The 26,853-nt window shown below is 41.3% G+C and overlaps 1 protein-coding gene across 11 annotated transcripts in view; it reads right to left on the bottom strand.

Moving 5' to 3' along the window:
- BNC2 (basonuclin zinc finger protein 2) overlaps positions 1-26,853 on the bottom strand; it is a 504,931-nt gene that overhangs the window by 460,507 nt on the left and 17,571 nt on the right. For 8 of the 11 annotated variants that reach the window (XM_081499385.1, XM_081499394.1, XM_081499404.1 and 5 more), the window contains exon 1: positions 8,252-8,354. The exons of 1 other annotated variant lie outside the window; for it this stretch is intronic. In XM_081499385.1, coding sequence (XP_081355511.1) covers positions 8,252-8,254 — 3 coding nt within the window. In that variant the 5' untranslated portion in view covers positions 8,255-8,354. Of the gene's footprint in view, positions 1-8,251; positions 8,355-21,235; positions 21,318-26,853 lie in introns of those variants that run through there. 2 more of the 11 variants (XM_081499435.1, XM_081499468.1) reach the window with 1 other exon arrangement.

Raw genomic sequence — 26,853 nt, 5'->3', positions numbered from 1 at the left:
ACTCACACAGTGATAGTGGAAATAATATGCAGCTGCTTTGGAAAACGATCTGGCAATTTCTCAAAAGGTGAAAAGACAGCTGCCACATGACTCAGCAACTCCACTTCTAGGTATATCCTTAATGAAAGTGAAAATGGAACAAATGTACACAAATGTTCACAGCAGTATTACTTGTAATAATAAAGAAGTCGACACTACCCAAATGTCAATCATTGGAGGAATGAACAAATAAAACATGCTATAGCCATACCAAGGAATGTTATTAATTGGACATTTTAAGCATATGAATTGTATCTCAATATATACAATTGGTTAAAATTATATACATTAAAGGAGAAGGCGATGGCAACCCACTCCAGTACTCTTGCCTGGAAAATCCCATGGATGGAGGAGCCTGGTAGGCTGCAGTCCATTGGGTCGCTAAGGGTCAGACACGACTGAACAACTTCACTTTCACTTTTCACTTTCATGCATTGGAGAAGGAAATGGCAACCCACTCCAGTGTTCTTGCCTGGAGAATCCCAGGGACAGGGGAGCCTGGTGGGCTGCCATCTACGGGGTCGCACAGAGTCGGACACGACTGAAGCGACTTAACAGCAGCGGCATATACATTAAAAATGGTTAATGGCTCTGATTAGATAGCCCTATCACATAAAACATAACATGCTCCAACTGGAAAGAAACATAGAAATTACAAAAATCACTTGTTTTTACCAAGAATGAAATAGAGACTCTCAGTCCTAGGTAGACTAGACTGGGACCTGCCTCTAAACCCAGACTCAGGGACATTCTCACTCTGGAGTGGACAGTGGTACAACTGCTCTCCAAGGTGTGATCAGCCAACTGAGATACTGATTGTACGAAGCACAGGTACGGGATTCGTGTCGAGACCAGCTCCTGCCATGCATTCCTTTTAACTACCACATGGCTTTTGGGGGGAAGGTAAAATTATAGCCTAAAAGGCCCCTCCTTCCTCTTCTACTTCTCCCAACACAAACCACAATGAATGGGAACAGAAACACTAGAAGACAGAAAACTAACATACCCCTGCCTTGATCATGGGAAGGCCACCAGGTCACCTGAGAGGATCAAGGTACAGTCATCATACTAACTACATAGAACTTCCCACCCAATGGTCCAGAGACTGGGACATGGCCCTAGGCTGGCTGGGCACTTAGCTGTCAATTACTGAATGAATATGTATTTCCCTGGGGAGGATCATCCTACCTGAAAAACATGAATGTGGAAATAGCTCATCTCTCCTCCCTGAAACAAAGATAACTTAGCTCACAAGATACCATGAAAAGAATTCTCAAGAACTTATCAGAGAAAGTTTCAAGTATAACTATGAAAATTTTAGGCTTGGCTAAAAATGGTAAGGTCATGTAAAATTTAAAAATCACTTTACAAGGATTCTATAATATCATATATTTTTGCAAAGCTATTGGGGAACACCAAAACAGTTTAGTAAACTGACAAAAATTATTTATATTAGAAAGACAAAAAATATTCTAGTCGCCCCTAGCAACAAATATTTTCCTAATTTAAAAAAGTGAACTTGTGTATAGAGAGAGACACAGGTATTATAATTTACCATTTTCTATTAAAATGTCTTGAGAATTCTTAAAAAGTAATTCAATAAATCTTTTAAGATATTGAGTAGCATTTTCCACTCCAAAATTTGCACAGTTGGTCTTTATTATAATTTGCAATTAATTCAATGATCATTTTTTTCTTCCTTTACACTGAAGCAACGAGGCAAATACATTTTTAAAGCATCAAGGAATAACACAAAAGATGCGAGAGGGAAATCAACAGGGGGAAACAGCAACATAGGATTTGAAAACACACATATGACATCCAGGAAATATCTCTTAAATTCTCTTTTAGATATGTAAGAAGTAAGACAAACTGCAGATAGATTCATTCACAGGCAGGATTTGGCCAGTATAAAAACTAGTTATAATACACTGAACAGTCACCAGAAACATCACTTGTGTCCTCTGAAAGATTAAGAAATGAAAATAAGACTACTCCTTACGGTCCAATATATCGGTTCTCCCCTCAAAGCAAGTTTAGCTGAAAACAATGTGACTGACTTAAGCTCCGCACAGGCAAATCTTGGCAGCCCTCAACTCGGTCTATCTCCTTGGCCTGTTAAGCAGAATTCCATCACAAACTGTTGGGTCTCTGCAATAACTCCTACAAAGCTCATTACTGCCAGCGGCAGCCTATCCCGCGTGTTGTGCATTTATCCCCAGGATGCATATCAACATGTGGCACATGTCCTTGACGTGCACAGAAGGGCTGCACCCCAGGAGAGCAGCACGCATGACAATAGTGTCTACTCTCACTTCTCTATGGTTGCTGGGATGTAACCGAGAAATCTAATAACTGTGACAGTGGGGCCTTTCGGTTTTTCCTTGCCTTTCCAGACAGTGAAGCTGCACAGACACTAATGAAAGGTTAAATGAATAGGAATGGTTGACAAGAGGTACAATAAAGAAGGAGCTTGGTAATCCACAGACACTGAGCAGAGATCCTTGGCTCAAGCAGAGAAAGGACAGCACATCGTCGAGTCACAATATTTAAAACAGCTTGCTATACACAGAGGCTTTTGTGTCTGGGTACACGTCTGGCTTTGGACTGAAAAAAAAAAAAAAAGATACTGAAAAGGAATTTCAGCATGGGGCACTTTGGCAAATGTAAGGTCATAATAAGAGAAAAATGTTTTGTGTGGGCTGTTACATCTTTGTACTGAACACAAAAAAGCAAGAGACTATGAACTCGTGAACCACAAGTTCCAAAACAATACTGTACATTTTGACAACTATTAAATACTGTATCTGGAGGGCTGGCTTGATGTGATTCCCACTGCTAAGATATACATGCAGTGACTCATTTAGCAGCTCCACATTCTGCCTTCCTTGCAGAAGAATTCCTGATACTCATTTTAGAGTTCTATAGTCAAGTTCCAGTCTTCAGTAGTTTGTTACAAATGATACCACCAAAACACTCAAGCCATCTTCCTCTCTCTGCAAAACTTCCCAGTAGTTTTCTGTAAAGAAACTGAATTTATCACCCTAGTAATGTGTGAAGTACAAGGTAAACTTTGTTGTAATTCCAAATGACTGCAATAGTGCAATGTCCCCAACTAGAATTCTTAATGATGGAATTAACTTTTTTTCAGTGCTCTACTCACTACACCTTAAGGGAAGATTATGTTCCATGGGGAATTGATTATAAATAATCATAACAAAGCTATTTAAGTTACCGGAAAAAAAAAAATGCTCCAGACCATCAGGTAAAAATAAAGCAAAAGAAAAAGAAATTGACATTGTTAGACACAGATTTATTTTTAAAGGGAAAAAATGTATGACTCTGCTATGGCCAAACGTTAGAACATGATATATCTCTAAAAGTGTTCCTATGCATATGCCCAAGTTAGAATATAGGTTCTCAATAAATTATAAAAGCGTACTGAGAACAAGTTTTAAAACAAGGGAGCCTCTTTGAACAGCCAAATTAAATTATAGCTGAACTCTTGCGTGTACTGAGGGTTCTAATAAGCAACAAATAAAGGCTTTTATTGGCTAGCAACATAATGAGAGCTACTGTGCTGGAGATTAAAAAAAGACCACTCTGGGTAGTTTATCTCACCGGATTATACTATTTACTTAAATAGTAAATAAGTTTGTGCAAAGTAATGCTACTAAAAACTAGCATATAAATATTAAACTGCAATTACGATCAATGACCATTTAAAGTAAATGTATCACAAATTTTAGTGATAAATGTGAAATTAGATAATATTGAATTTAATACCACTTACGTTCTATTTCTTTAAATTTAATTTATTGATCTCTGATACATCAGCTTTATAAATGGTTTACTATTTATGCTTCTATTGTGAAGTATTTATCTGAAAGGAGTTTTCTCTCCAGAGTAGGGCAGTCCTGCATCAAACTACTTCAAAAAGACAGGAGGCTGTCTGGAGTGAACAGAAAGAAGGTATCCCCTCCTCAGTGATTTGATAGGAAGTTCCAGTCAATACAACTTTGAAGGATGGCCTCTTTAACCGATCTCCATCAGTTGACAAAGCTACAAGCAGTCCTTAGCAAACCAAAACAGATTTAAAATGTTTGTGAATGTACTTTGCTTGATCTTCAGACCATCTGAAAGAGAGAACCCTGAAAATCCTATTTTGACTGTTCTTGTAGAAAGTTCTGCTGCTTCTATCACAGCTTAAAAAAAAGAGAAACTACAATAGCATCTCCAAGCCTAAATACTAAGCCAGTACTCATTATCTACTGTTTTCCTGCAACATTCTGATTGCTAGAGTGATTTTTTTTAAAAACCTTAAGTATATCTAATAAAATCATGAGGCTCCCTCTAGCTCTTCAGTGAGGAGTTTACTAACCAATGATCCAATGATCCTATGTAATTCCCATCCAACAGGAAAGATCTGAGGAGGCTGCCTCCCTTTCACAAGAAACGTTTTTCAACTGTTTCTTGTAAGGATGTAGATGGTAAATGAGACCAGCTGCAGAGGAATTCAGAAAGCACTGCTCAAGTCCACAATGAGTTAAGAATCTATTACTTGTTTCCAACCTAAGCTGTATATACAAAATTCTATAAGTGAAACTTTAACCTGTTTAAAGGATGTATACATTCCCAACTTAGATTTACTCACTTGCTAAAATTAAATTTAATCAAAAAATAAGGACATGCAAGAATAGCCATCTATAGAAATTCGAACTTGTAATCTGGTTCTAAAAACCTACACTTAAATTTAGGATCTTGAAAATTTTTTAAAATATTTTATTAATAGTGTATTTGCGGTGTTTATATAAAAGAGGCTGGTGGTAATTTGTAGAAAACATGTCCATGTACCATAATATTTATCCACAACACTGTTAATAATTTTTATTGTTTAATCTTTTATGCCATTCAGCCCTGGATAACTTGGAACTGTCGTGATACAGAAGAATATAAATAATACAGCCCAAGTATGACATTGATATTTAGTCTACCTTACAATAGCCATAAAAGACACAAAGTCGACTAGCAAGTCATTTCAAACAAGTGAATATGAAAAAATGCTAAATCCTACTCATTAGGATTATCTTTCAAATACTCGAGGAACATTTAAAATGGTGTGGAACCTTAACTTTAAAATTAAAAATAAAGGGAAACGCTACCTTCAAGTCATCACCTATTTGGGACTCCCTTAATATAAGAAATATTCCCAGAAACAACAACAAAAAGAAAAGCTCCCTCCACCCCCCACCTCTTTTTGAGCCAGTGTCCAATTTCTTCTTTTCTGAACAGCTGTATTATCCAACTTAAGTTGCTCTGCTAATTTCAGTCCCACAAGGACTAACTTGGAAGGCAAAAAAATACAAGAAAAGATCAATTTGCTGGGAAAGATCAAATGAGAAAACTGTGGGGACAGCACCAGGTCAGCGTGTGGAGAACTAAGCAGACCTGTTCTTCATTAACTGTGGCTCTCTGGGGACGTCACACACTACCTGTCCGTGGGCTTTATTGAACCGCCTAACCCGCCTCTCTGTTCCATTCTTCTGGGCCCAAGTGAATCATATCCTGCTGCTGACAAGTTAGCAGGGGACTGCGGCTCCAACATGAAAGTACTTTTCTTTCTTGTCTAAATCAGGCAGATTTTTGAAAAGACGACACAGCATTGACTCGTGACATGGCAAGATGAAACGAGAGGTCTGGGCCGGTCTTGGAGCTGTGCAGATAAAAGTAATCAAATGACACTCCTGGAATGCAAATTGGCATTCTTGACTGCAGCAATTGCACAACCATGAAACATCCCTGACAGCAAGCAAGATTAGGACAAAATGTTATGTAAAGCACTCAACTCAAAAACTCTCACATGAAAATTCAAACTGTAACACTTACATTTTAATATAGCAATAGTCACCTCTGCTTTTGTCTGCTGCTTTCTGTAATCACATATCCCTGCCTGACAGGTATCTTACATTTCAGGGGGAAGAAAAAAATCAGGTATTGGGAAGGTACGAATGCCATTAATATTTTTCTCTCTATTTATTTTTTAAAATCACTCGGGGGTTGGTTCTTTTTCAAAGCCTTACATGCAAACAACAGCGAACTTAATATTCTCGAGGGTGGAAAAGACAGTTTGAGACTTTTCTCACAGGATACTCATATAGAGTTCACCTCCAGGCTCAGTATTGCTTCCCTCAGGTGAAGCTACTCCTGTACTTTGGTAAAGTGATTAGCAATCTGGATTTTAAATACTCTGCTCTCCGGGAACAGAAAGCTTCAAGAGCTTCATTAAGGCTGAACGGTTTAAATAAAGCAGCTACAAATGTAACATAAAACACAGATACCCTATGAAAGTTCACAAGGGATTTTCTTGAGGGGGTGGGGGTGATTCCAAAGGGTGAAGCAAGTTCTATTAACTTGCACAGGGTCTCATGACTCGAGTAAGTCCTCAGATCATACACACTACACAAAAATAAATTCCACCACTTAAATAATGTATGTGTGTGCACAGTAACATCTGAAACTGCAGAATACAAAGCAGCGGGTGACAAATGGGCTTAACCACTGTTCAAAGTGACTAGTATTTGGGAATAGATGTGCGGACAAATAGTATGTAGGCTAAGGGGGAAGGGAAAAGAAAATAATACCTACAACTGGCTTTTACAGTGTTCTTGGGTAAAACGCCGCTATAAGAAAAACCCTCGAGTGCTAAATAGATATACTTAATATTTTGTTTTGACGCCTCCACTTAAATACAGGTTCCAACCATTGCAACTGTCCACTAAGTACATAAAAGACAATAAAACAGGCCACTTTCTGCCACTTTAATCCTGGGTACACAGTATTATTTTATGATGTCTTTTGTACATCAGTTTTACAACAGCTTGACTCTAGGGTAAATGGGAACCACCGTAAATCGCACGCTGCTTTCAAAACCACTTTAATTTCTGTCAGCGTTACTGTAACCACAGACTTGGGCTCACGCTACTTTTTTTTTTCTTTTTTTTTTTTTTTTTTGGTGCCTGCATTTGACAGTCGCATCTCCTACACTCCAGTTGTGACTTTGATCAGTGAAACAAGAGATGTCACATTAGGGGGAAGGGAAGAGAAAAAAATGCCAACCCGCTATCTCCCTTTCTCTTACATAGTCCATCTACATGCGGAACACGGTATATCAGATTCCCAAGAGGGGGCAACAATAGCAGCAAAGGGTGGGGGCAAACTAAAAGAGAGTGGTCCAGCCCCATCTCTAACAAATCACTTCCCCGAAAGCGGACGGAGCGCTCAGCACCCGGCGAGTTAATTGCCCGCTGCCTCGCTGCAGAGAAGCCGCTTCGGGCGGAGGGGCTGTGCTGAAATCTCGCTTCGCAAGCCTCCCCATTTCCACCACTTGGACTTGGAACTTTTTTTTTTTTTAATCTCAGCCTCACTTTACAGAGAATTTCACCTAGGGTTAGGCGTTTGGTTTTTTTCCTTTTTTTCTCCTGCCCCCTCTCCGGGCCCCAAATGCCACCCTGCAATCAATGTGTAAGTAACAAGAATCGGCTAGTGTCGAATTGCACTTCCAAATCGCTCTCTAAGGCTGATTTTGCTGCCCAGCGTTTTGCACATTCTTCAGAAAACCTCCAGGAGCACTTCCTACATTTTCTTCATTTACAAAGGGAGGGTTCCCGAATGGGAGGGCGAGGAGAGGGGAAAAGCAGAGGTGCCAGGGACGGGGCGGCGGTGTCCTCCCCGCGCGGCGCACCAGCGCGCCCAGGCGCCCACGCCCAGCCGCCGGTCCCGCACCCGCGGGCAAGTTTTAAAAGTTACCGTGGGTCCAAACGGCGTGCCTCTCCGCCCGGAGCTCCTTCCAGCGCTCCATCAGCCCCCGCCTTCCTCCCGGCCCGTCCCAACTCCCTGGAGCCGTCCGCTCGCCTGCCGCTCACCTTGCCCGCGGGCCCCGAGAGGGGCGACCTTCTCGAACCCCCCGAGCCCGCGCGCACACCCGCCCTCCCACCTGGAGCTCTCTTCCAACATTCGGGCCAAGTTGAGGGGTGATTTCGGGAGCGGGGTGGACTGGGGGCTCCCCTTTCCTGCCCGCCCTCCCTCCCTTCTACCTCCCGCCGCAGGACTGGTGGAAAACACGGCCCCCGAGCGGCCCCCGAGGCGCGCGGGCGCGGGGCTCCTTTCTTCCGAAGTCTAGAATAAAAAGGAAAGGAGGGTGGAAACTTCTTACCATCTCCGCATGCTGGTTGTCAAGTGCAGCCCCCGCCTCTTGGTCTCCTCTTAGCGGCCGCGCCTGGACCAGCCCCTCGGCCGCCTCACGCTCCTTCTGTCTCGGCCTTTCTTTCCCTCCCCCTCCCGATTTCCTCCGGGCCGCCGCTCTCGCCGCCTCCGCCTCTCCCCGCCCGCCCGCCCGCCAGCGCGCGTCCTCGCCGCGGCCCCTCTGCGCTCAGGTGACTGATTTACACCCGCGCCCAGGGTCGCCCTTGCTCCCCAAGTCGAAGCCTGCTGAGTTCCCCTGGCTCGTCGGGACAGAAAAAGAAAAAAAAAAGGGAACGGACTGTGCCGGGATGGGGGCTGCTGGGGGTGGGAGTGTGTGTGTGGGGGGGTAACTGGCGAGGTGACCTCGGACGGACCTGCAAGCCCCACAAGTTTTTCCTCTCTCTGCAAAATTGTCGTTGACTACAATGTTGCTTCCCTTTTGCAGAATAAAAGTAGGTTAGTTTAGTTGTTTGTCCGCCGATTTCTACCGGGTTGGTGCAGGAGGATGTATATTTCTCCCCCCACCCCCGCACCCGTTCCCTGTTACTTTTTTCCCCCCACCCCGTGCTCTTTCTGGGGATGGAAAAACAACTTTTGCGCCCCCCGGGGGGGTTGCGGGCGTGGAGGTGGCCGCTAGCGCCCAGCTGTCAAAAAGGAGTAGGAGAGAGCCGAGGGGAGGCTGCGAAACGCCGAGGAAAGGGCGCGAACTTTATTCCGACTGCAGCAAACCGCGCCGTCGCTTTCCTTTTCGGGCACTCGCCCGTCAAGGTCCCCTTTGACCAGTTCCTCCTCCCGAGCCGCAGCCGCCCTCTCCTCGTCTCCCCTTCTCCTCCCCTCCTCCTTCGTGCCCGCTGAGCTGCCCTGCTCGGGGATCAGCCCCCCGTCCCCGCACGCCCCCCGGGGAGAAGGCGAGGGAAGCGGAGGAAACCCTAGGGGGCCAGCAACTTGGAACGAGAACGTGCCGGGCGAAAAGGGCAAAAGTTTCGCGCGGCTGGTGGAAAAAAGTTTTTTGGTGGCGGCGTGTTTTGTGCCGGCCCAGACGCCGGCTTGCGGCGAGGGTTTCCTTCCCCTTCGCGTGGTCTGGGCCTCGGGCCTCTGACTGGAGACGCCGGGGGAGAGGAACGAGGCTGCCGCCTCCGCGGATGCCCGCAGGGGGAAGACCGGTCACATCTCTGGGTGACACTCAGCCGGCCCGAGTCACCCTGCCCTGGAGATGGAAAAATGCTGGCTGCAGGCTCAGCGCGCACACGCCTGCCGCTAAAGGACATTTCTTAAATGCAGGCAAAACACACTCCCCGGCCGCAAGAATGGGGGTGGGGGGGGTTAATCACCGTCATCTTCCTAACGTACATTTTGTGCCAAAAACATCTCCGCGTTGTGCAGATTTATCATAGCCTGAGCAAACTTTCTGCTTTATCTGACGGGAGGAAGGCAGGCACAGGTTTGGAGCATCCACTCCCTGAGCACTTGGCAATCAGAATCGGCGAAGGCGAACGCTTGCTTGGCAGAACAACAGGTCTGGTTACCGGTTACTACTAAAAAGAGAAAATCATTCCTCCTTTCTTTTTCTCTTCCCCGAAGTAGAGGGAGAGACTGCCCCCATTGCTTTCAGAGGTCAGAATCAAATTCCTTTGGAAATACGCAGCCTTGGAATTACGAAGAAGTTTTATTTTCTTTGATGCACAGCCTGCTCTTAAGTTTAATATATTTTCACAATAATTAAAAATTTCAGGAGCCGTGGCTGACGAGAGACCAGGTAGCCCAAGTAGCCACAGCAGTTTTAAAAATGTGATTAGGCTTATTATTCACGTGGATCCAACTTTTTAACAGTGGGGCCACCACACCTGTAGTTCTGTGTTCTGATTGGGTCCAAATTCCTCATGGCTTCTAGGCTCTTTCAGAACAGGTTTGAAGTCATTTCTGCTTCTGTGAATTCTCTTGTGGAAAAGTTTGTCTGGTGGACACTCCTACAATATTATACATTGAATTCCTTGGCATTTTAGGCACATGGTTCATCTGGAGGTTTCTAGTGGGAATCAGAAGATTACTTCGCTCACTATAGTAAAAATCAAAGTATAGACTAGATATCTAATGACTACCTATATATATATATATATGTATATGCATATCTAAAAAGGCTCATCTTTAAATGATTTGGTTAAGGTGTGGAGCGTGTTCTCTTATTCTGTAAACATAACTGTAACATCATCCTATAGTTTGTAGAAACTGATTACCCAAGGGATAATGATGACCAAATGTGCATTCTGAGCCACTCAGGATCATCGAAAGAATTCTCTAGAAATGAGCCAAGTTCAAATGTGTTTTCCGATATCATGGAGAGATGAAAAAAACTAGTTGCTAATTTCAGAGTCATTACCCATACAAATCCATTCACACACTTACCGCTTTGGACAAGTGACAGACCATCAATTGCGAAACAATTGTATTCACACAGTACTTTTTTGGCTGTGCACCTACACTGGCCAATAGTCAGAAGTTATTCCTCATTGAGCAACCTGTAATTTACATTCCCAATTGGTTCCAGATTTGTCTGTTTTTGATGTTAGCAAACAAACAGTTTATGTGAGGCAACATAAGTGTATTTGGGGTCTGGTGCCTTTCTGGAGAGTCATTATAAAGATGGGGAATGTGTTGGGCTGAGGAGGAACCCTTGGAGAAGGTGGAGGAATTTACAGAAGCAATCGGGATAAGAGAATTTCCAGTCCCATTATTTCCTCCAGTGAGTTTGTCTGGCGATTCAAACAAAACCCTAAATCCTTTTTGTGTCCTACAAGACCTCATTGATCTACACCTGCCTGATCTACGCCTGACTCTTTGACCTGTTCCCCCCCACGTCATTTTTCATTCCTCTCATGGACTTCACTAAAGTCGTACTGGTTTTCTTTCTGTTCCTGTACCTTGCCAAACTCCTTGTTCTTTGCCCCTGTTGTCCTCGCTACCTGAATATTCTCCCAGATTTTCCAATGGTTCCTTATTAGTCACCTCCCAGCTGAAACTTCTCTTCAGGCAAAATAGCTCTTTGCCTACCACCCAAAACACCACTCACTCTTTCTCCCATTACTCGGTTTCTTATATCCTTTAGCAATATCTGAAGTTGTCTTCTTTTTGTGCTTATTATTTTTCTTCAACTAAAGTGTAAGCTCTGTTGGAGCAAGGGTCCACCTTGTTCGCTTATAAAACAGTGCCAGGCACAAAATAAACTTGAAAATGCTGTTTGAATGTCTGTGTGTGTGCTCAGTTGTGTTCGGCTCTTTGGGACCCCATGGACTGTAGCCCACCAGGTTCTTCTGTCCAAAGAATTTTTCAAGCAAGAAAATTGGAGTGGGTTGCCATTTCTTAAGAAAGAAATGTTAAAATCATTACACACTGTTGATGATGAAGTACCTTAAAGCCAGACAAGTTCACTTAAGGAACATGGAAAAATACTTCCATATTTGTTCTTCTGGGGCATGGCGCAAAACTTTTGACTCCCTGCACCCCTGTGTGTCCCCAAGACCCTTTTAGGGGGGTCATGAGGTCAAAACTTATTATAATATTGAGAAATTATTTGCCTTTCTCACATTCTTCCATCAGTGTGCAGTTTCCAGAAATAATGTGACCTCATCATAACAGACTGAATGTAGAAACAGATACAAAAATCCACCTACTTTTTGTTATATCAGGCATTAGATTCCCCAAAATATAAATGCTAATTTTCTCATTCATTATTGTTTTGGAAAACATTTCTTTGTTATTTTAAAATACACATATATGTTCATTTCCTGTGGCTTTTGTAACAAGTTACCATAAATTTAGTGGCTTAAAAAACACATTATAATTCTGGAAGTCAGAAGTTCAAAATGGGTCTCACTACACTAAAATCAATGTACCTGCAGGCCTACCTTCCTTTCTGGAGGCCCTTGGGGAGAATCCATTCCCTTTCCCAGTGTCTAGAGACAACCCATATTTACCTTGGCTCATAGCCCTTCCATTTTCAAAGTCTATAATAGCCAGATGTGTTTTTCTCAATCTACATCAAGCTGACAGTGTCTCCTACTTTCACTTATAACTACCCTTGTGATCTGCCCCATCTAGATAATCCAGGATAATCTACCAACCTCAACACCCTTTACCCTAATCACATACAGTTTATTCACAAGTTCTAGTGACTAAGGCTTCCCTGGTATCTCAGACGGTAAAGCATCTACCTGCAATGCAGGAGACCCGGGTTCGATCCCTGGATTGGGAAGATCACCTGGAGAAGGAAATGGCAACCCATTCCAGTACTCTTGCCTGGAAAATTACGTGGACTGAGGAGCCTGGTAGGCTACAGTCCATGGGTTTGCAAAGAGTCAGACACGACTGAGCAACTTCACTCACTTCTAGTGACTAAACCTGAACCATTATTAGGAGCTGTCATTCAGCCTACCACAGTATTGCAGCAAATGATAGTTTTATTATTGTTATTTTAAATAAATTAAGAACTATTTAAATCTTTTCAGAATTTTAATTTCTGATACAGCAAATATCAATATGCAATTGCCCACATACACAAAAGCTGTTTGTAATCTTCAATAATTTTTAAGAGGTCATGAGACCAAACACCCGGGGAATTCCTGGCCAGCATAATAGCTATTTTCCCTTCTTCCACACCTCAAGTTAGACTAGATTGTACTACATCTTTGCTGTGATTGGTTTAAGGATGAGCATGTTTATTAGTTCTGGCCAATGAAGGATGCGGTGAAGTCTTTGAGGGGAGACTCAAATAACAAATACTAGCAAAAAATAAATTGCCTCTTTTCTGCTCTGGACATCAGCATGTGAGAATGTGGTACCTGAAAGAGTTGAATCCATCTTGTGACCAGCACGGAGCCCATATACCTGGGATGACAAAGTAGGAAGATGGAAAGCACCTGAACTCTAGATGTTATTGACTGACTGAATTAACTCACCACAGATGGCTTAGAACTGTTTGTTAGGTGATGTAATTAATTTTCTTGTCATTTGGGCCATTTTGAGCTCACCTTTCTATTTGTTGTTGCTTAGTTGCAAAGTTCCGGAGAAGGCAATGGCACTCCACTCCAGTACTCTTGCCTGGAAAATCCCATGGACGGAGGAGCCTGGTAGGCCACAGTCCATGGGGTCGCTAAGAGTCGGACACGACTGAGCGACTTCACTTTCACTTTTCCCTTTCATGCACTGGAGAAGGAAATGGCAACCCACTCCAGTATTCTTGCCTGGAGAATCCCAGGGACGGCAGAGCCTGGTAGGCTGCAGTCCATGGGGTTGTGAAGAGTCGGACACGACTGAGCGGCTTCACTTTCACTTTTCACTTTCATGCGTTGGAGAAGGAAATGGCCACCCACTCCAGTGTTCTTGCCTGGACAATCCCAGGGATGGCGGAGCCTGCTGGGCTGCCTTCTATGGGGTCGCACAGAGTCGGACACGACTGAAGCGACTTAGCAGCAGCAGTCGCAAGGTTGGAGGATGAGATGGTTTGATGGCATCCCCAACTCAATGGACATAAGTTTGAGCAAACTCCAGGAGATGCTGAAGGACAGGGAAGCCTGGTGTGCTGCAGTCCATTGGGTCACAAAGAGTTGAATGCAACTGAGAGACTGAACAAGTCGCAAAGTTGTACCTAACACTATTGAGACCCCATTGACTGTAACTCACCAGGCTCCTCTGTCCATGGGATTCTTCAGGCAAGAATACTGGAGTGGCTATTCCAGAAGAGAAGCCGTTCCCTTCTCCAGGGGATCGTCCCACCCCAGGGACTGAACCTGTGTCTCCTGCATTGCAGGCAGATTCTTTACCATCTGAGCCACCAGGGAAGCTCAAAGCTTCCTAAATGTTACAGAGAAATGGCATTCCTCTGTTGTGTTTCCATGCCAGAATTCCTTCCTATCATCCCTCAAATTTGTGTATTTTTTCCAACTCTTGATAAAAACATGTCTGGAAATTGGTAGAAGTATTATAATTCTGTAACAATTGAACAACAAATTTGGAAAACCCAGAAATGGCCACAGGACTGGAAAAGGTCAGTTTCCATTCCAGTACCAAAGAAGGGCAATGCCAAAGAATGTTCAAACTACCACACAACTGTGCTCATTTCACACACTAGCAAAGTAATGCTCAAAATTCTCCAAGCTAGGCTTCAACAGTACGTGAATCAAGAACTTCCAGATGTATAAGCTGGATTTAGAAAAGGCAAAGGAACCAGAGAGCGAATGGCCAACATCCGTTGGATCATAGAAAAAACATAGGAATTCCAGAAAAACATCTGCTTCATTGAATATGCTAAAGCCTTTGACTGTGTGGATCACAACAAACTATGGAAAATTCTTAAAAGATGGGAATACCAGACCACCTTACCTGCCTCCTGAGAAACCTCTATGCAGGTCAAGAAGCAACTGTTAGAACTGGACATGGAACAACAGATTTGTTCCAAATTGTGAAAGGAGTGTTTCAAGGCTGTATATTGTCACCCTGCTTACTTAACTTATATGCAGAGTACATCATGAGAAATGCTGGGCTGGATGAATAACAAGCTGGAATCAAGATTGCCAGGAGAAATATCAATAACCTCAGATATGCAGATAACACCATCCTTATGGCAGAAATCAAAGAGGAACTAAAGAGCCTCTTGATGAAAGTGAAAGAGGAGAGTGAAAAAGCTGGCTTAAAACACAACATTCAGGAAACTAAAATCATGGCATCCAGTCCCGTCACTTCATGCCATATAGATGGGGAAGCAATGAAAACAGTGGTAGACTTTATTTTCTTGGGCTCCAAAATTAGTGCGGATGGTGACTGTAGCCATGAAATTAAAAGATGCTTGCTCTTTGGAAGGAAAGCTATGAAAAACCTAGATAGCATATTAAAAAGCAGAGACATTACTCTGCCAACCACAGTGCTATGGTTTTTCCAGTGGTCAAGTATAGATGTGAGAGTTGGACCATAAAGAAGGCTGAGCAGCAAAGAATTGATGCTTTTGAACTGTGGTGTTGGAGAAGACTCTTGAGAGTCCCATGGACTGCAAGGAGATCAAACCAGTCAATCTTAAAGGAAATCAGTCCTGAATATTTATTGAAAGGACGGATCCTGAAGCTGAAGCTCCAATACTTGGCTACCTAATGTAAAGAGCCAATTCATGGGAAAAGACCCTGATCCTGGGGAAGATAGAAGGCAGGAGGAGAAAGGGACCACAGAAGACGAGATGGTTGGATGGCATCACTGACTCAATGGACATGAGTGTGAGCAAGCTCCGGGAGATGGTAAAGGACAGGGAAGCTTGGCATGCTACATACAGTCCACTGAACAATCAGTGTACTAATTTGAATGAATGCATGAGATAACATGTTTTGGAAACCAAAAAAGTCCTTAAATTGATAATTTCAACCTGTGATTTTGTGCAGTGCTGTTAACCTCGCTAGGAGATCCTGAATAATACATTATTCAAATACTGCCCAATGTATTCACAATGGACCATAGTTTTTCGTAAAGGCATTAACCCAAGAAATGCAAAGAGAAAAAAATATGTTGTTCTGAGGAAAAAAAAAAATCTGAACTTAAAAAAGCAACTCAATTTCAGTTTGCAAATCCAAAGTTAAGGCAGACAAAATATTTTCATCATTAAGAGAAAAATGAGTTTCTGTGAAATGGCATAAATGCTAATGCTCAACTCGAACATGCTTTTAGACTCATAATTAACAATTTGACCAACATCAGCACAAAACCAAAGGAAATTTTTCTACAAGTGTAAGCTTAATCATGAAACAAAGATCAAGACTGTCAGATAAAGCAATTAATGTTTTCTAAGTTTTAAATTCTTATTTTAACAAAGATAACTTTTAAATATTAAATTTTGTGACTTGATCTTGACATTTTTCATGTATTTTTTTTGGCATTTTTGTTAATGATCCCCCCACCCACTTTTTTAAGTGCTTTCTCTTATTAAATGTCCTTATCGGGTGGAATTAGTTTTTATGTATTACTTAAGTATATAATCTCACAAATATATTGGTTCATAATACTAATAAACCATAATTACAGAAAACCTCTATCACAGAAAAATGATTCACTATTATGATTCACTTTTTATGATTATGGTCACTCATTATTAGTTAATAATACATAAGTCAAGTGTTATAAAAAATGCAGAATAACTTGTGACTTGGGGAACTCTCAGGAATCCGTTTCTTATTCCTGAGTCTGAAGATTAATATGTCAGAAATTTGAAAATCTGTGTTTGTCATGCCAAAATATTCTAAAATTGTTCTACCTTAAAAGTTGTTTTTAAGCTTTGCATTATTCTGTAGTTATCCATTAATCATTTTGTGGATAAACTGCAGCAACATTTATCCCAATCCCCGTCCTCTTTGACTCTCGGAGGCATTTGATATTGTTGATCAACTTCTTTCCAAAACTCTTCTAGTGATTTCTTCCCCACTCTCCTGTGCTGTCTCTCTCTTTCCTTCCTCATAGCTCTCTCCACCCCTTCATACTCACTCCTCCCTGCACACAAGGTGAAATTTGCCCAGGAGGTCAAAACTCTCAGTTTTTCTCCTTTCTTTTTATTATGTTCTTCTTGAATATCTGAACCATAGACTGCAACCTGATCTCTGTAGCTATTCTGTTTCCCACAAATCTAGTCCCTTTGCTTATAGTGTCCAAGTGGATCTTGCTAACTGAATGTTTAACAAATAGCTTATCTTCAGCTCGAACTTAACCCGACACTGAGACCATCAATAACCTTTCCAAATTACTCTTCCCAACTTTACTTTTTCTGCCTTTACTGTTCTATTCAATTAAGGACAAACTGTATACTCATCTTTGGATCATTTTTTTTTTTTGCCTTCTTTTCCCAAATCAAGTCCTTTATTAAATCACATGGAAGTTCCTTCCACTCCCGTCCATTTTTACTTCATTCAGGTGACCACCATTCTTTCAGGTTAACTGTTGTGACAGTTTTTCAATTATATTCCTTATGTTAACCTTCTACACCGATTCTAATCCATTTGCTGCCAGATTTGGCCTTTTTCAATTCTGTTTTACTACACATCTTTCCCCTGCATAATAAGTGGCTAAATAAATAAATCTTCCATCTCACCCTGTCATGGTTTTCTACCATGTCAAGTCAAATTGTAATGTTTGCTTTCACTTTTATTCAACTTTCACATTGCACCTGGTGCCTAGTAGTTGCTCAATAAATCAATATTGAATGAATGAATGAATGGCTTACTGCATCTACACAATGAACCTGCTGCTTTAGTCAGATAAACTTCCCAGAAAACATGCATGTTCACTTTTACATTTTTCTTTTGATTTTTCAGTCAAATGTATTGTTTGCTCTTTACCACTTCATGTCTGTGCCAACTTATTTCCAACTTCTAAAGGTCATTTGAAGCTGCTCAGAAAAAGAGACACAACTACAGAAAGATCATTTAAGATTATAGTTGAAATTTACTGAGTACCCACTATGTGTTCTTTCTTTCTTCTTTTTTTTGTATATTATTGAATCTTCCCCAAAACTGTAGATTTAAGCATGATGGATGAGATGATAATGAGGCTCTGAATCTCTAAGTATCTTGCCTAAGGACACCCAATATGTAAGGGAAAGCAAACACTGCATCTCTGGTCTCGATTCCAGTCCTGAAGTTCCACTGGTCTTTCAAGCATCTGATCAGATGCTGCTTCCTGCATGAAACCTCTCTTTCTATGGCTCTTTCTCTCTCTCCCCTGAGCTCCTGCAACCTATATAGTCTGGGTGATTGATTCATCAGCTAATCACGTGCTGTTACGTAACTGTGATTGTTTAACATGTCTTATCTCCTTCATGAGAAAGTAAGCTCTTGGAAGTCAGAGACCGCACTGGTCCCACATTTCTCAACTCCCCAGGATCTTGGTAGAGTGACAGGTTCATGAACAAAGATATTTAATGAAATAATTTATGAAGACAAAGTTCTAATTCTTAGATGAAATTGTTTCAGATGAAAAACATATTCTGTAGGAATTACGCTTCCTCTCATCACAGACTCAAATGTTACATGAACTTAGGAAAAGTTTTGACTCCAACTGTATCTGGTTACCAGGACACTGGGACTGTACTTTTACTTTAATGGGATGCTGTTTTGCTGCTTCACTCGTGTTGTTGTGTCATCTCAAGCATTTAAAACCCCACTTCTGAGTTATATGGATGATTGTGATGTAACTGTGTTGAGCAGTGACCCACTTGGGAATCTTTTCCCATCTCCTGTGTTCTCTGTACTCATAAAGCCAAGTCACCTCTCTCCTACCAAGAAAATATGTATCTCATTTTTTTATGTACCCCATACTTCTTGCTCTATTCATGTATAAATGTTTAGCACTTGCCCCGAGAATACATTTAAAAGGTGCTTCATTAGTTAAATTTTAAGGCCCTCGTTCTTATCCTACCCTTATGACTAAAATGTCCTAAGCCATTTATCTTCTAATCTGCCTTATATAAGTGAAGCCATTTATTATTTTGCTGGACTAATGCTACTTCTTTCTATTGAACCGTGGCTCAATTTGTCTAGCCTAAAAAAAAAAAAAGCGCCAAATATCTAGTTCAATGCCGTGAATCTCTCCCTAAGTTAACAATCAAAGTCATACACTTTCAAACATAGTTTGGTTTTGTAGCCAGATAAAACACAATAAGTAATCTATACATGAGTCCATCAGTCAACAAGTTGAGACTGATGGCCATTTCGATAAAGTTGATGAGGTTAGAATGCTGCAGGGCTTCTGGCAAGGTGTAAAAAGGCCAAAGGTTGAATTTAAAACCTAGTTTACCCAGAGATGGCCCTGTTTACCTCCAACTGAGACACTGGATCTTCTGGGAATCAGGAAAAAAAGGAACTAACATTCACTGAATACCTGCGGGGCACTTTACCCAGATTGTCTCATTTCATTTTCTCAACAACCCCTTGAGGTAGTTATCATTCCCATTTGACAGATAAAGAAATTAAAACTCTAGAGATTAACTAACTTTACAAAGTCTACAAAGCACAATCCCCCAAAGGAAACCGAGGATTATAGCACAAGCTACCAGTTCCTGTGTCAATGTTTTGTCCACTAACTGGCATGTGTACTAACTGACCATATGGTCTCCTGCCCTCCAACCTTTATATCACCAATGACTTAGTAATCCAAGTCACTTAGTTACATAGCCTTCATATGGACTCTCAGCCAGCAAAGAGGACTGATCATTTGTTTGGCCCTTTATCTTCTCTGTTCATATTAAGTATTAATACACCATGTGCTTTTCCAAATGCAGCCTTATATTTTGGTCTTTCATTCTCTTTCAACTTTCAGACTAATAATGGAAAAATAAAACTTGTGTTTATTTCTAGCTTAGAGAGAAATTTTCTATCCCTAATATTTTCAGTATAATAAGCATCGACAGTGTTGTTATTTAAGATATATATATATTTTTTTTTTGAGAAGCGCCTTTTGGCGAAGCAGACAAAGCAGTCTGGTGGCTTCGTGTGATTGCTGTTCGCACTTAGTAATGAATAAATTCTGTTGGCTCCTTAGGAGGAGTCAGGAGGGAGTCACTGGTTTAGTAGAGCTGTGGCCTCAAAACACCAAGCCAGCTCATCAGTGCCGCTGATCTCGTGCCCTTCCTCTGGCAAACCATGTGTCGGATGTGGTAGGAAAAAAAAAAGAAAAAAACTCCCTTTCAGCAGCAGAATGTGTGCAAGCTACACCCTGAATTATCCCATGATGACCTTGCAAATGCAACACATGCCCTTGTGACCACAAGTCCCAACAACCGTAATTTCCTTTGCTTTTCATCAGAGTTTTTCTGCTGCCTGCAGCAGGCACAGTGTGCTAGGGTCCAGCTGCTCCCCAAAGCCCAGGACACCTGCCCTCCATCCTTTACTGCCTATATGGAAGAGAGTGTCCAGTAGAAAGCTGACTTCGCTGCTTATGCAAACTCCAAGTTCATATTTCTGGGTGAACTGGAAAGCCTGGCTAATGTTTACTATGCAGCCAGCCCGCATTCGGGGGATATTACCTAATGCACTTGCTGAAGTCATTCCAAAGATCATTATTAGGCAATTTCTTAGAGCAATCCATGGGCTGAAGTGGCATTTCCCCCAGTGACATCACTGATGGGTATTTCATTTACCCAACACATATCTATTTAGCACTTACTAGATTGCCAGGCACTGCTCTAGGTGCTGAAGAGAAAGCCTTGACTAGGGTAAAAAGTCATCTACTTTTCCTGAGCTTACTATCTCATGGGAGAGACACAAGTTAACAAATGTGAATTCAAAGTGTGATAAATCCTTTAATGATAATAAAATAGGAAACAGTGATCCAGAGTGAGTATATGTGGGGTGTTGGCGGGTGGATGATTGTGGAGTAAAATGTCACATTGGATGGTCAAGTTTGCTCTGAGGAGGTGATACTCTGCTAAGATTAGCATCATAACAAACCTTGTAAAGATCAGTGGGAAGCTCCCCTTAGGCACAGAAAACAATACCTGCAAAGTCCCTGAGGTAAGGAAGGAAGTTAAAGATTAGTGTGGTTGGTGTGTCCTGAGGGAAAGAGTGTGTGTTGGGGGGTGTTAAAGTTGGAGTGAGAGGCTGGGGACTTCGATATAAATTAGTGAAGCCCCAAACATGTTTGTAATTCCAGGTGAGATAAGATTCACCCACCAGAGAATCCACAGTTGTACTGGGGAAAACATAGGACCTTGGGAACGTGGTGGGAATTCTCAGTGATTTTCCCTCTTTCCAGTATTATCTGGAGGCTGGAATTTATAGTCAGTGCAAATGCTGACACCAAGTTCTGTTAGGGGAAGCACACTGATTGAAATCACCCACCCTGACGAGGCACCACAGTAACCACTTGCATGAATTGTTTTACGACAGGAGGTCCTGCTAAGGAACACGGAACTAATAAGCCACCAACCACCACCAACCTGAAGAGTTCCGGAAAGGTCAAAAGGAGATACCGCGTGTCCGTCCACTTCCCAGCATCCTTCTTGCTAGCATCCATCTTGGCTGAACGATGCGTGCGCCACCAGGAAAGACTCTGAATTAGAATGATTGGCCAAAGACCACCCGAAAACTAATCCTATCACCATAAAACCCGAGACTGCGAGCCACGTGGCAGAGCTGTTCTCCTGGGTTCCCTTACCCTACTCCTCTCCACCCAGGTGCCCTTTCCCAATAAAATTTCTTGCTTTGTCAGCACATGTGTCTCCTCAGACAATTCATCTCCGAGTGTTAGACAAGAGCCCAATTTCGGGCCCTGGAAGGGGTCTCTCTTCCTGCAACAGTTCTAGAACTTGATCCCTACCACCACCTTTGCTTTGTTATTGTTGTCGTTTTAGATTTGTAGCATCTCCTAAAAATTCAAATGACAATATCCTTTTAAAAAAATTATAGTGGCATATTTTGTTTGCATTACACTCAGAGTAAAATACGGACATGCAAGATGAGACACTTCCCATAAATGCAAAGTAGCTTGACATTTAAAATATTGATTTGGCCTAAAAGTTCGTTTGGTTTTTCGATAAGAGCTTATGGAAACACCCGAACAAACTTTTTTGCCAACCCCATAAGTATCTCAGTACCCCAATATGTATTTGTTAACCACATGATTTCTAAACCATATTCAGAAATGCTTGGGCTCAAACTTCTAGGACACTTTTGGCCCTTACTCTGACTCTCCAAACGGCTCTCTGGAAGCTTCCCTGTGTGCCTTCATCCTCCCCGAGCTAATGGGTTCCCCTCCAAGGAACACTGTGTGGTCTCATCAGCCAAAAGGCGACATACTTGTGGTTTGGTGCAGAGTGAACTAGGCCAGGAATCTGGGGAGCAAGTCTTTATTCCCATCATTGCCAGTCACTCTGGGATCTTGAGCTAATCAAATCCTCTCTGTTCTTTAATTCATACCCATGCAAAATGGAAAACATAATATTGTGATGGTGCTCTGAACACACGCAGCCAAATCTGATGGGAACAAAACACTTAAGGTTTTTTATTTGTTTCAAGCTCAGAGACGTGATCTGGAAACCTCTGGTCACAGAGATAAGGAACTTATAAGGGAACCTAACATCAAGTAAGGTGGGGAGAGTTTTAGTCTATTTCAGATATGAGCATTTAGACCTGGTTATTGTTTCTTCCTGTGGAGATTGTGATGAACAACAGAGTGATGGGGAAGAGGTAACCAAAAGCTGGATGACTTGAACATCACATGCAGAAAGGCTTAATATTCACCTTTTTATGCTCTTAGTACAACATTCCAATATAGCAGCATCCCATATTTCTTAAAGTCATTGCTAACTAACTTGGCCCCAGGATGAAAGGTTCTGTTTCAGCTCCAGTTCAAGTAACTTTATCAAATCCTGACTTGGAGGAGCCACTGTCCTCCCAAGGAAAGGTAATTATAATGCAGTTGCTTGCAATGTAGTAGGAAGATACTCAGAGTGAAGTGGAGCAAGAGAAGTGTCTTCAACAAAGCCCAAATTAGACTGTGGGATGTCTAGGGAACTTAGACTGTTCTGGTTCAAGAAATAACTAGGAAGTTGTATTTGAGATGGACCTAGAAAGATGTCCACAGGCAGAGGGGTTTCCAGGTGGAGGAAAATAAATGTGCAAAGAAAGAATGTGCAGGAAGCATGAAGTATTTCTTCAGGATGAGGAAAAGGCAAGTAGTTTATAGTGAGAGCTGCTGCTGCTGCTGAGTTGCTTCAGTCGTGTCTGACTCTGTGCAACCCCATAGACGGCAGCCCACCAGGCTCCGCTGTCCCTGGGATTCTCCAGGCAAGAATACTGGAGTGGGTTGCCATTTCTTTCTCCAGTGCATGAAAGGAAAAAGTGAAAGTGAAGTCGCTCAGTCGTGTCTGACTCTTAGCAACCCCATGGACTGCAGCCTACCAGGCTCCTCCGTCCATGGGATTTTCCAGGCAAGAGTACTGGAGTGGGGTGCCATTGCTTTCTCCGATAGTGAGAGCAGTTATTGTCAAACCTTGCCACACAACTGCATTCACTAGGGAGCTTTTAATAAAAACACAGATTCCTGGGCTCCTACCCAGACCTTATGAATGAGAACTTTCAACGATATAGATATAAATTAGTTGCTTTTTTTTAATTAAAAAAAGTTTTAATTTTCCAAGTGATTCTAATGTGAAACTAGGTTTGGGAATCACTGGAGTAAGTTTTACCAAACTGAAGAACTGTGCCATGGTTGGCCATGCTATACAATCATTTTCTAAACTCAAGTTTTGAAAATAAATTTAGTGAGTCTCATTACATATTTTAAGATTTTTTTCAAAATGTCGGAAAGCACTGTATGCTGTAAGGGTAGGAACATTTTGTAAAAGATTTGTTTCTGTTTAAGCATGTGTTTGCTTATGTATATGCTTATGTTCTCCTTTATACAATATAAAATATATTTCTTGCTGATTTCTTCAAAGCAAAAAATGCAAAGATATGAATTACAGGAGAAGAATATGTTTAATTTGGTTGGCAATGGGGAGCTAGAGAAGCTTCTGAACTGGGCAGTGACATGGTCAGATTTACATGGGTGAAAATTATTCAGGCAGCAATGTATAAGATGGATTGAAATGAAGAATAAAAGGAAAGAATTAGAATTAATTAGAATCTATAACTTCTCAATTTTAAGAATCAGACATTAAAACGCACATAAATACTAAAATTATTTATATTTCTAATTAACATAGCATTTTTGTTAGGCCAGAAGGCACATCAGGATTGATTAGGACTTCCAGTTATTATGAACAGCAATTATTACTGAGCCTCTATTAGCCTGTTGGTTGTGATTAAGTGATACTCCTCACTGTATGAATTCTAAAGGGAAAAAATGAGGAAGTACTTAAGGATGTGTCGCAAACAATTCAAAAAGTGGGTTTTAGTCTAAAATAGTCATTAAATTATGGATGGTAAAAGGATTTGAATAGACAATTCTCCAAAGAAAATGTACATATGACCAATAAGCACATGGACATCATTAGTCATCAGGGAAATGTAAACAAAAACTACACCGAACACATGCTACAACATGGATGAACCCTGAAGACATTTTGCTAATTGTAATAAGCTTGTTGTAAAATAACAAATACTATATGACTCCACTTATTTAAGGTACCTAAACTCATGGAGATAGAAAATAGAGTAGTAGTTGCCAGGGACTTATGGGAGACAGGAACGTGAAGTTATTGTTTAATACATACAGAGTTTCAGTTTTATAAGACGAAGAGAGTTCTGTAGATAAATACTGGTGATGGTAGCGCAACACTTTGAGGATACTTAATGCCACTGAACTGTACACTTAAAAATGATTAAGGGAACTTCCTTGGTGGTCCAATGGTTAAGACTCTGTTTCCACTGCAGGGGCACAGGTTTGATCCCTGATTGGGGATGTTCATGCCACTGTGGGGCCAAAAAAAGAAAAAAAGATTAAAATGGTAAAATTTATATGATGTGTATTTACCACAATTAAATTTCTTAAAAATAAATAGCATTGAGATACCACTTCTCACCCACTAGTAACTGGTGATAATTAGAAAGACAGATAATAAAAAGTGTTGGCAAGGACATGGAGCACTTGGAATCCTCATGCATTGCAGGTGAAGAACTAAAATGGTATTTAAACATAGAATCTGTTCCTAGGTGTGTTATGCCCAAAAGAATTGAAAACATATGTCCACACGAAAACTTCTACAGAAGTGTTTATAGCAGCATTATTCATAACAGCCAGAAAGTGGAAACAACCCACATGTCCATCAACTGATGAGTAGATAAATAAAAATGGAATATCTCTATAATGGAATATTATTCAGCCATAAAAGTAATGTAAATCTAATACATGCTACAAAATGGACAAATCTTAAACACATGCTAAGTGAAAGAAACCAAACACAAAAGACCATATATTGTATGATTCCAGTCATATGATATATCCAGAGTAGACAAGTCCATAGAGATAGAAAGTAGATTGGTGGTTGCCAGGAGCTGGGAGAAGAGGCTAATACCAAGGGGAGTGTGATTGGGCAGATTAGTTTCTAGCAAATTTTATAGCTGCTTCATTTGGCTACTGAAAGTTCTGATTTGGAACTAGAAGACTTGGGAGAAAGGAAATATTTCTATGTGGTTGTAGATATGTGAATAACAGACCTCTATAAGAACATAGAGGAAACTGATGACACTAATTGCCTGTGAGATAGAAACAGATAAAGGAGAGAATTTCCACTGGATGTGCCCATCCCAGAGCCAGCAGCAACTGCCATCATGTGAATCAGGCTATCCCTTGCAAGCAGCTGACTCTTCCAGGTCGATAGAACCCAGGTGAAACCAGCTGGGGAACAGCCCAGGCAACCCACAGAATTGTGGGCAATAATAAATTGTTGTTTCATACCATTAAGTTTCAGGGTTGTTTATTACCAGAAAAGACTACATCAATGAGTAAAGTAGGTTCATTTTTATCCAGCATGAGCTGTACTCTGGGCTAGGCAGATTCCTTGTTTGTTTTATACTGCTGCTGATATTCCTACGCTGTGCCTATTATAGTCCACCACACACACCGTAGGCACTCAATAAATACTTGTTAACTAGCCCCAACACACATATTAGCCTTCGGGTATATTTATATTTCTAAATGTACTAATTTACTAATTTGCAAACTGCTGAAAATCAACATAATTATCATCAACAATTTGTATTGCTCTCATATCACAAGTGAAACAATAGAACGTATAATTGGGATATTGCTCCCTGGCTGCGGTGGATGATAACAACTGTCATAATAATGCTGGTAAGATTATACAGTGAGTTAGCCCTCAAATGTGGGTTAATAAATGAACCAATGGACTTCTGTAAGTGAAACCCTAAGACCATTTTTTAAATTGCCACTAAAATTGTACTGGGTAGAGTCATAATAAACAGATCAATGCATCTTGGCAATAGAGCAGACATCCTTCTACTGGTAAACTAATAATCCCTCGCAACTTGTTTACATAACTGTCTCACTTAATACCAACATCACAAAAATAACAACAATAAATATGCTTCTCTGGAAGAAAAGCAAAAGCAAATGAGGAAACTGGAAAATGTCAATATGAAATCAGCTATCTCAGTGATAAGGAACTTCACAGATGCTAGTTTACTCTTTCAAGTTGGCTATCCTTCCCACTTTGATATCAAATCATAAGACACTTGGCATGCCACCAAGTTTTCTTCCAATAATGGAACACTAATGTGCTTGACCAACAGCAGCTATGCTATGATGAAGTGCTAAAAACACATCAAGCTGAACTGCAAGCTATCTATACATATATTTATTCCAAGAAACTTTAAGATGTGTTGCTGCTCTTTTTTTAATCCTCAGAATCTCAGGGAAACCATACGAAAGATTTTGAACAGGATTGTGTGAATCAGGGAGTTGATATTGAAGCAGAGATTAAAATGGAGGGGCCCACATTCCGATTTCATATTGTAAGGTGCTCTTAATCAAAGGATGTCCATAGAGCATAGCTGGCGGGGGAGAAGGAGGTGGTCTTCCTTCATTTCAGGA

Source organism: Giraffa tippelskirchi, chromosome 1 (assembly GCF_054371585.1).
Source record: "Giraffa tippelskirchi isolate mGirTip1 chromosome 1, T2T-mGirTip1v1.2.pri, whole genome shotgun sequence".
Lineage (NCBI taxonomy): Eukaryota > Metazoa > Chordata > Mammalia > Artiodactyla > Giraffidae > Giraffa > Giraffa tippelskirchi.
The sequence above is the reverse complement of the archived record's forward strand: the minus strand, read 5'-3'. Positions and strand labels throughout refer to the sequence as shown.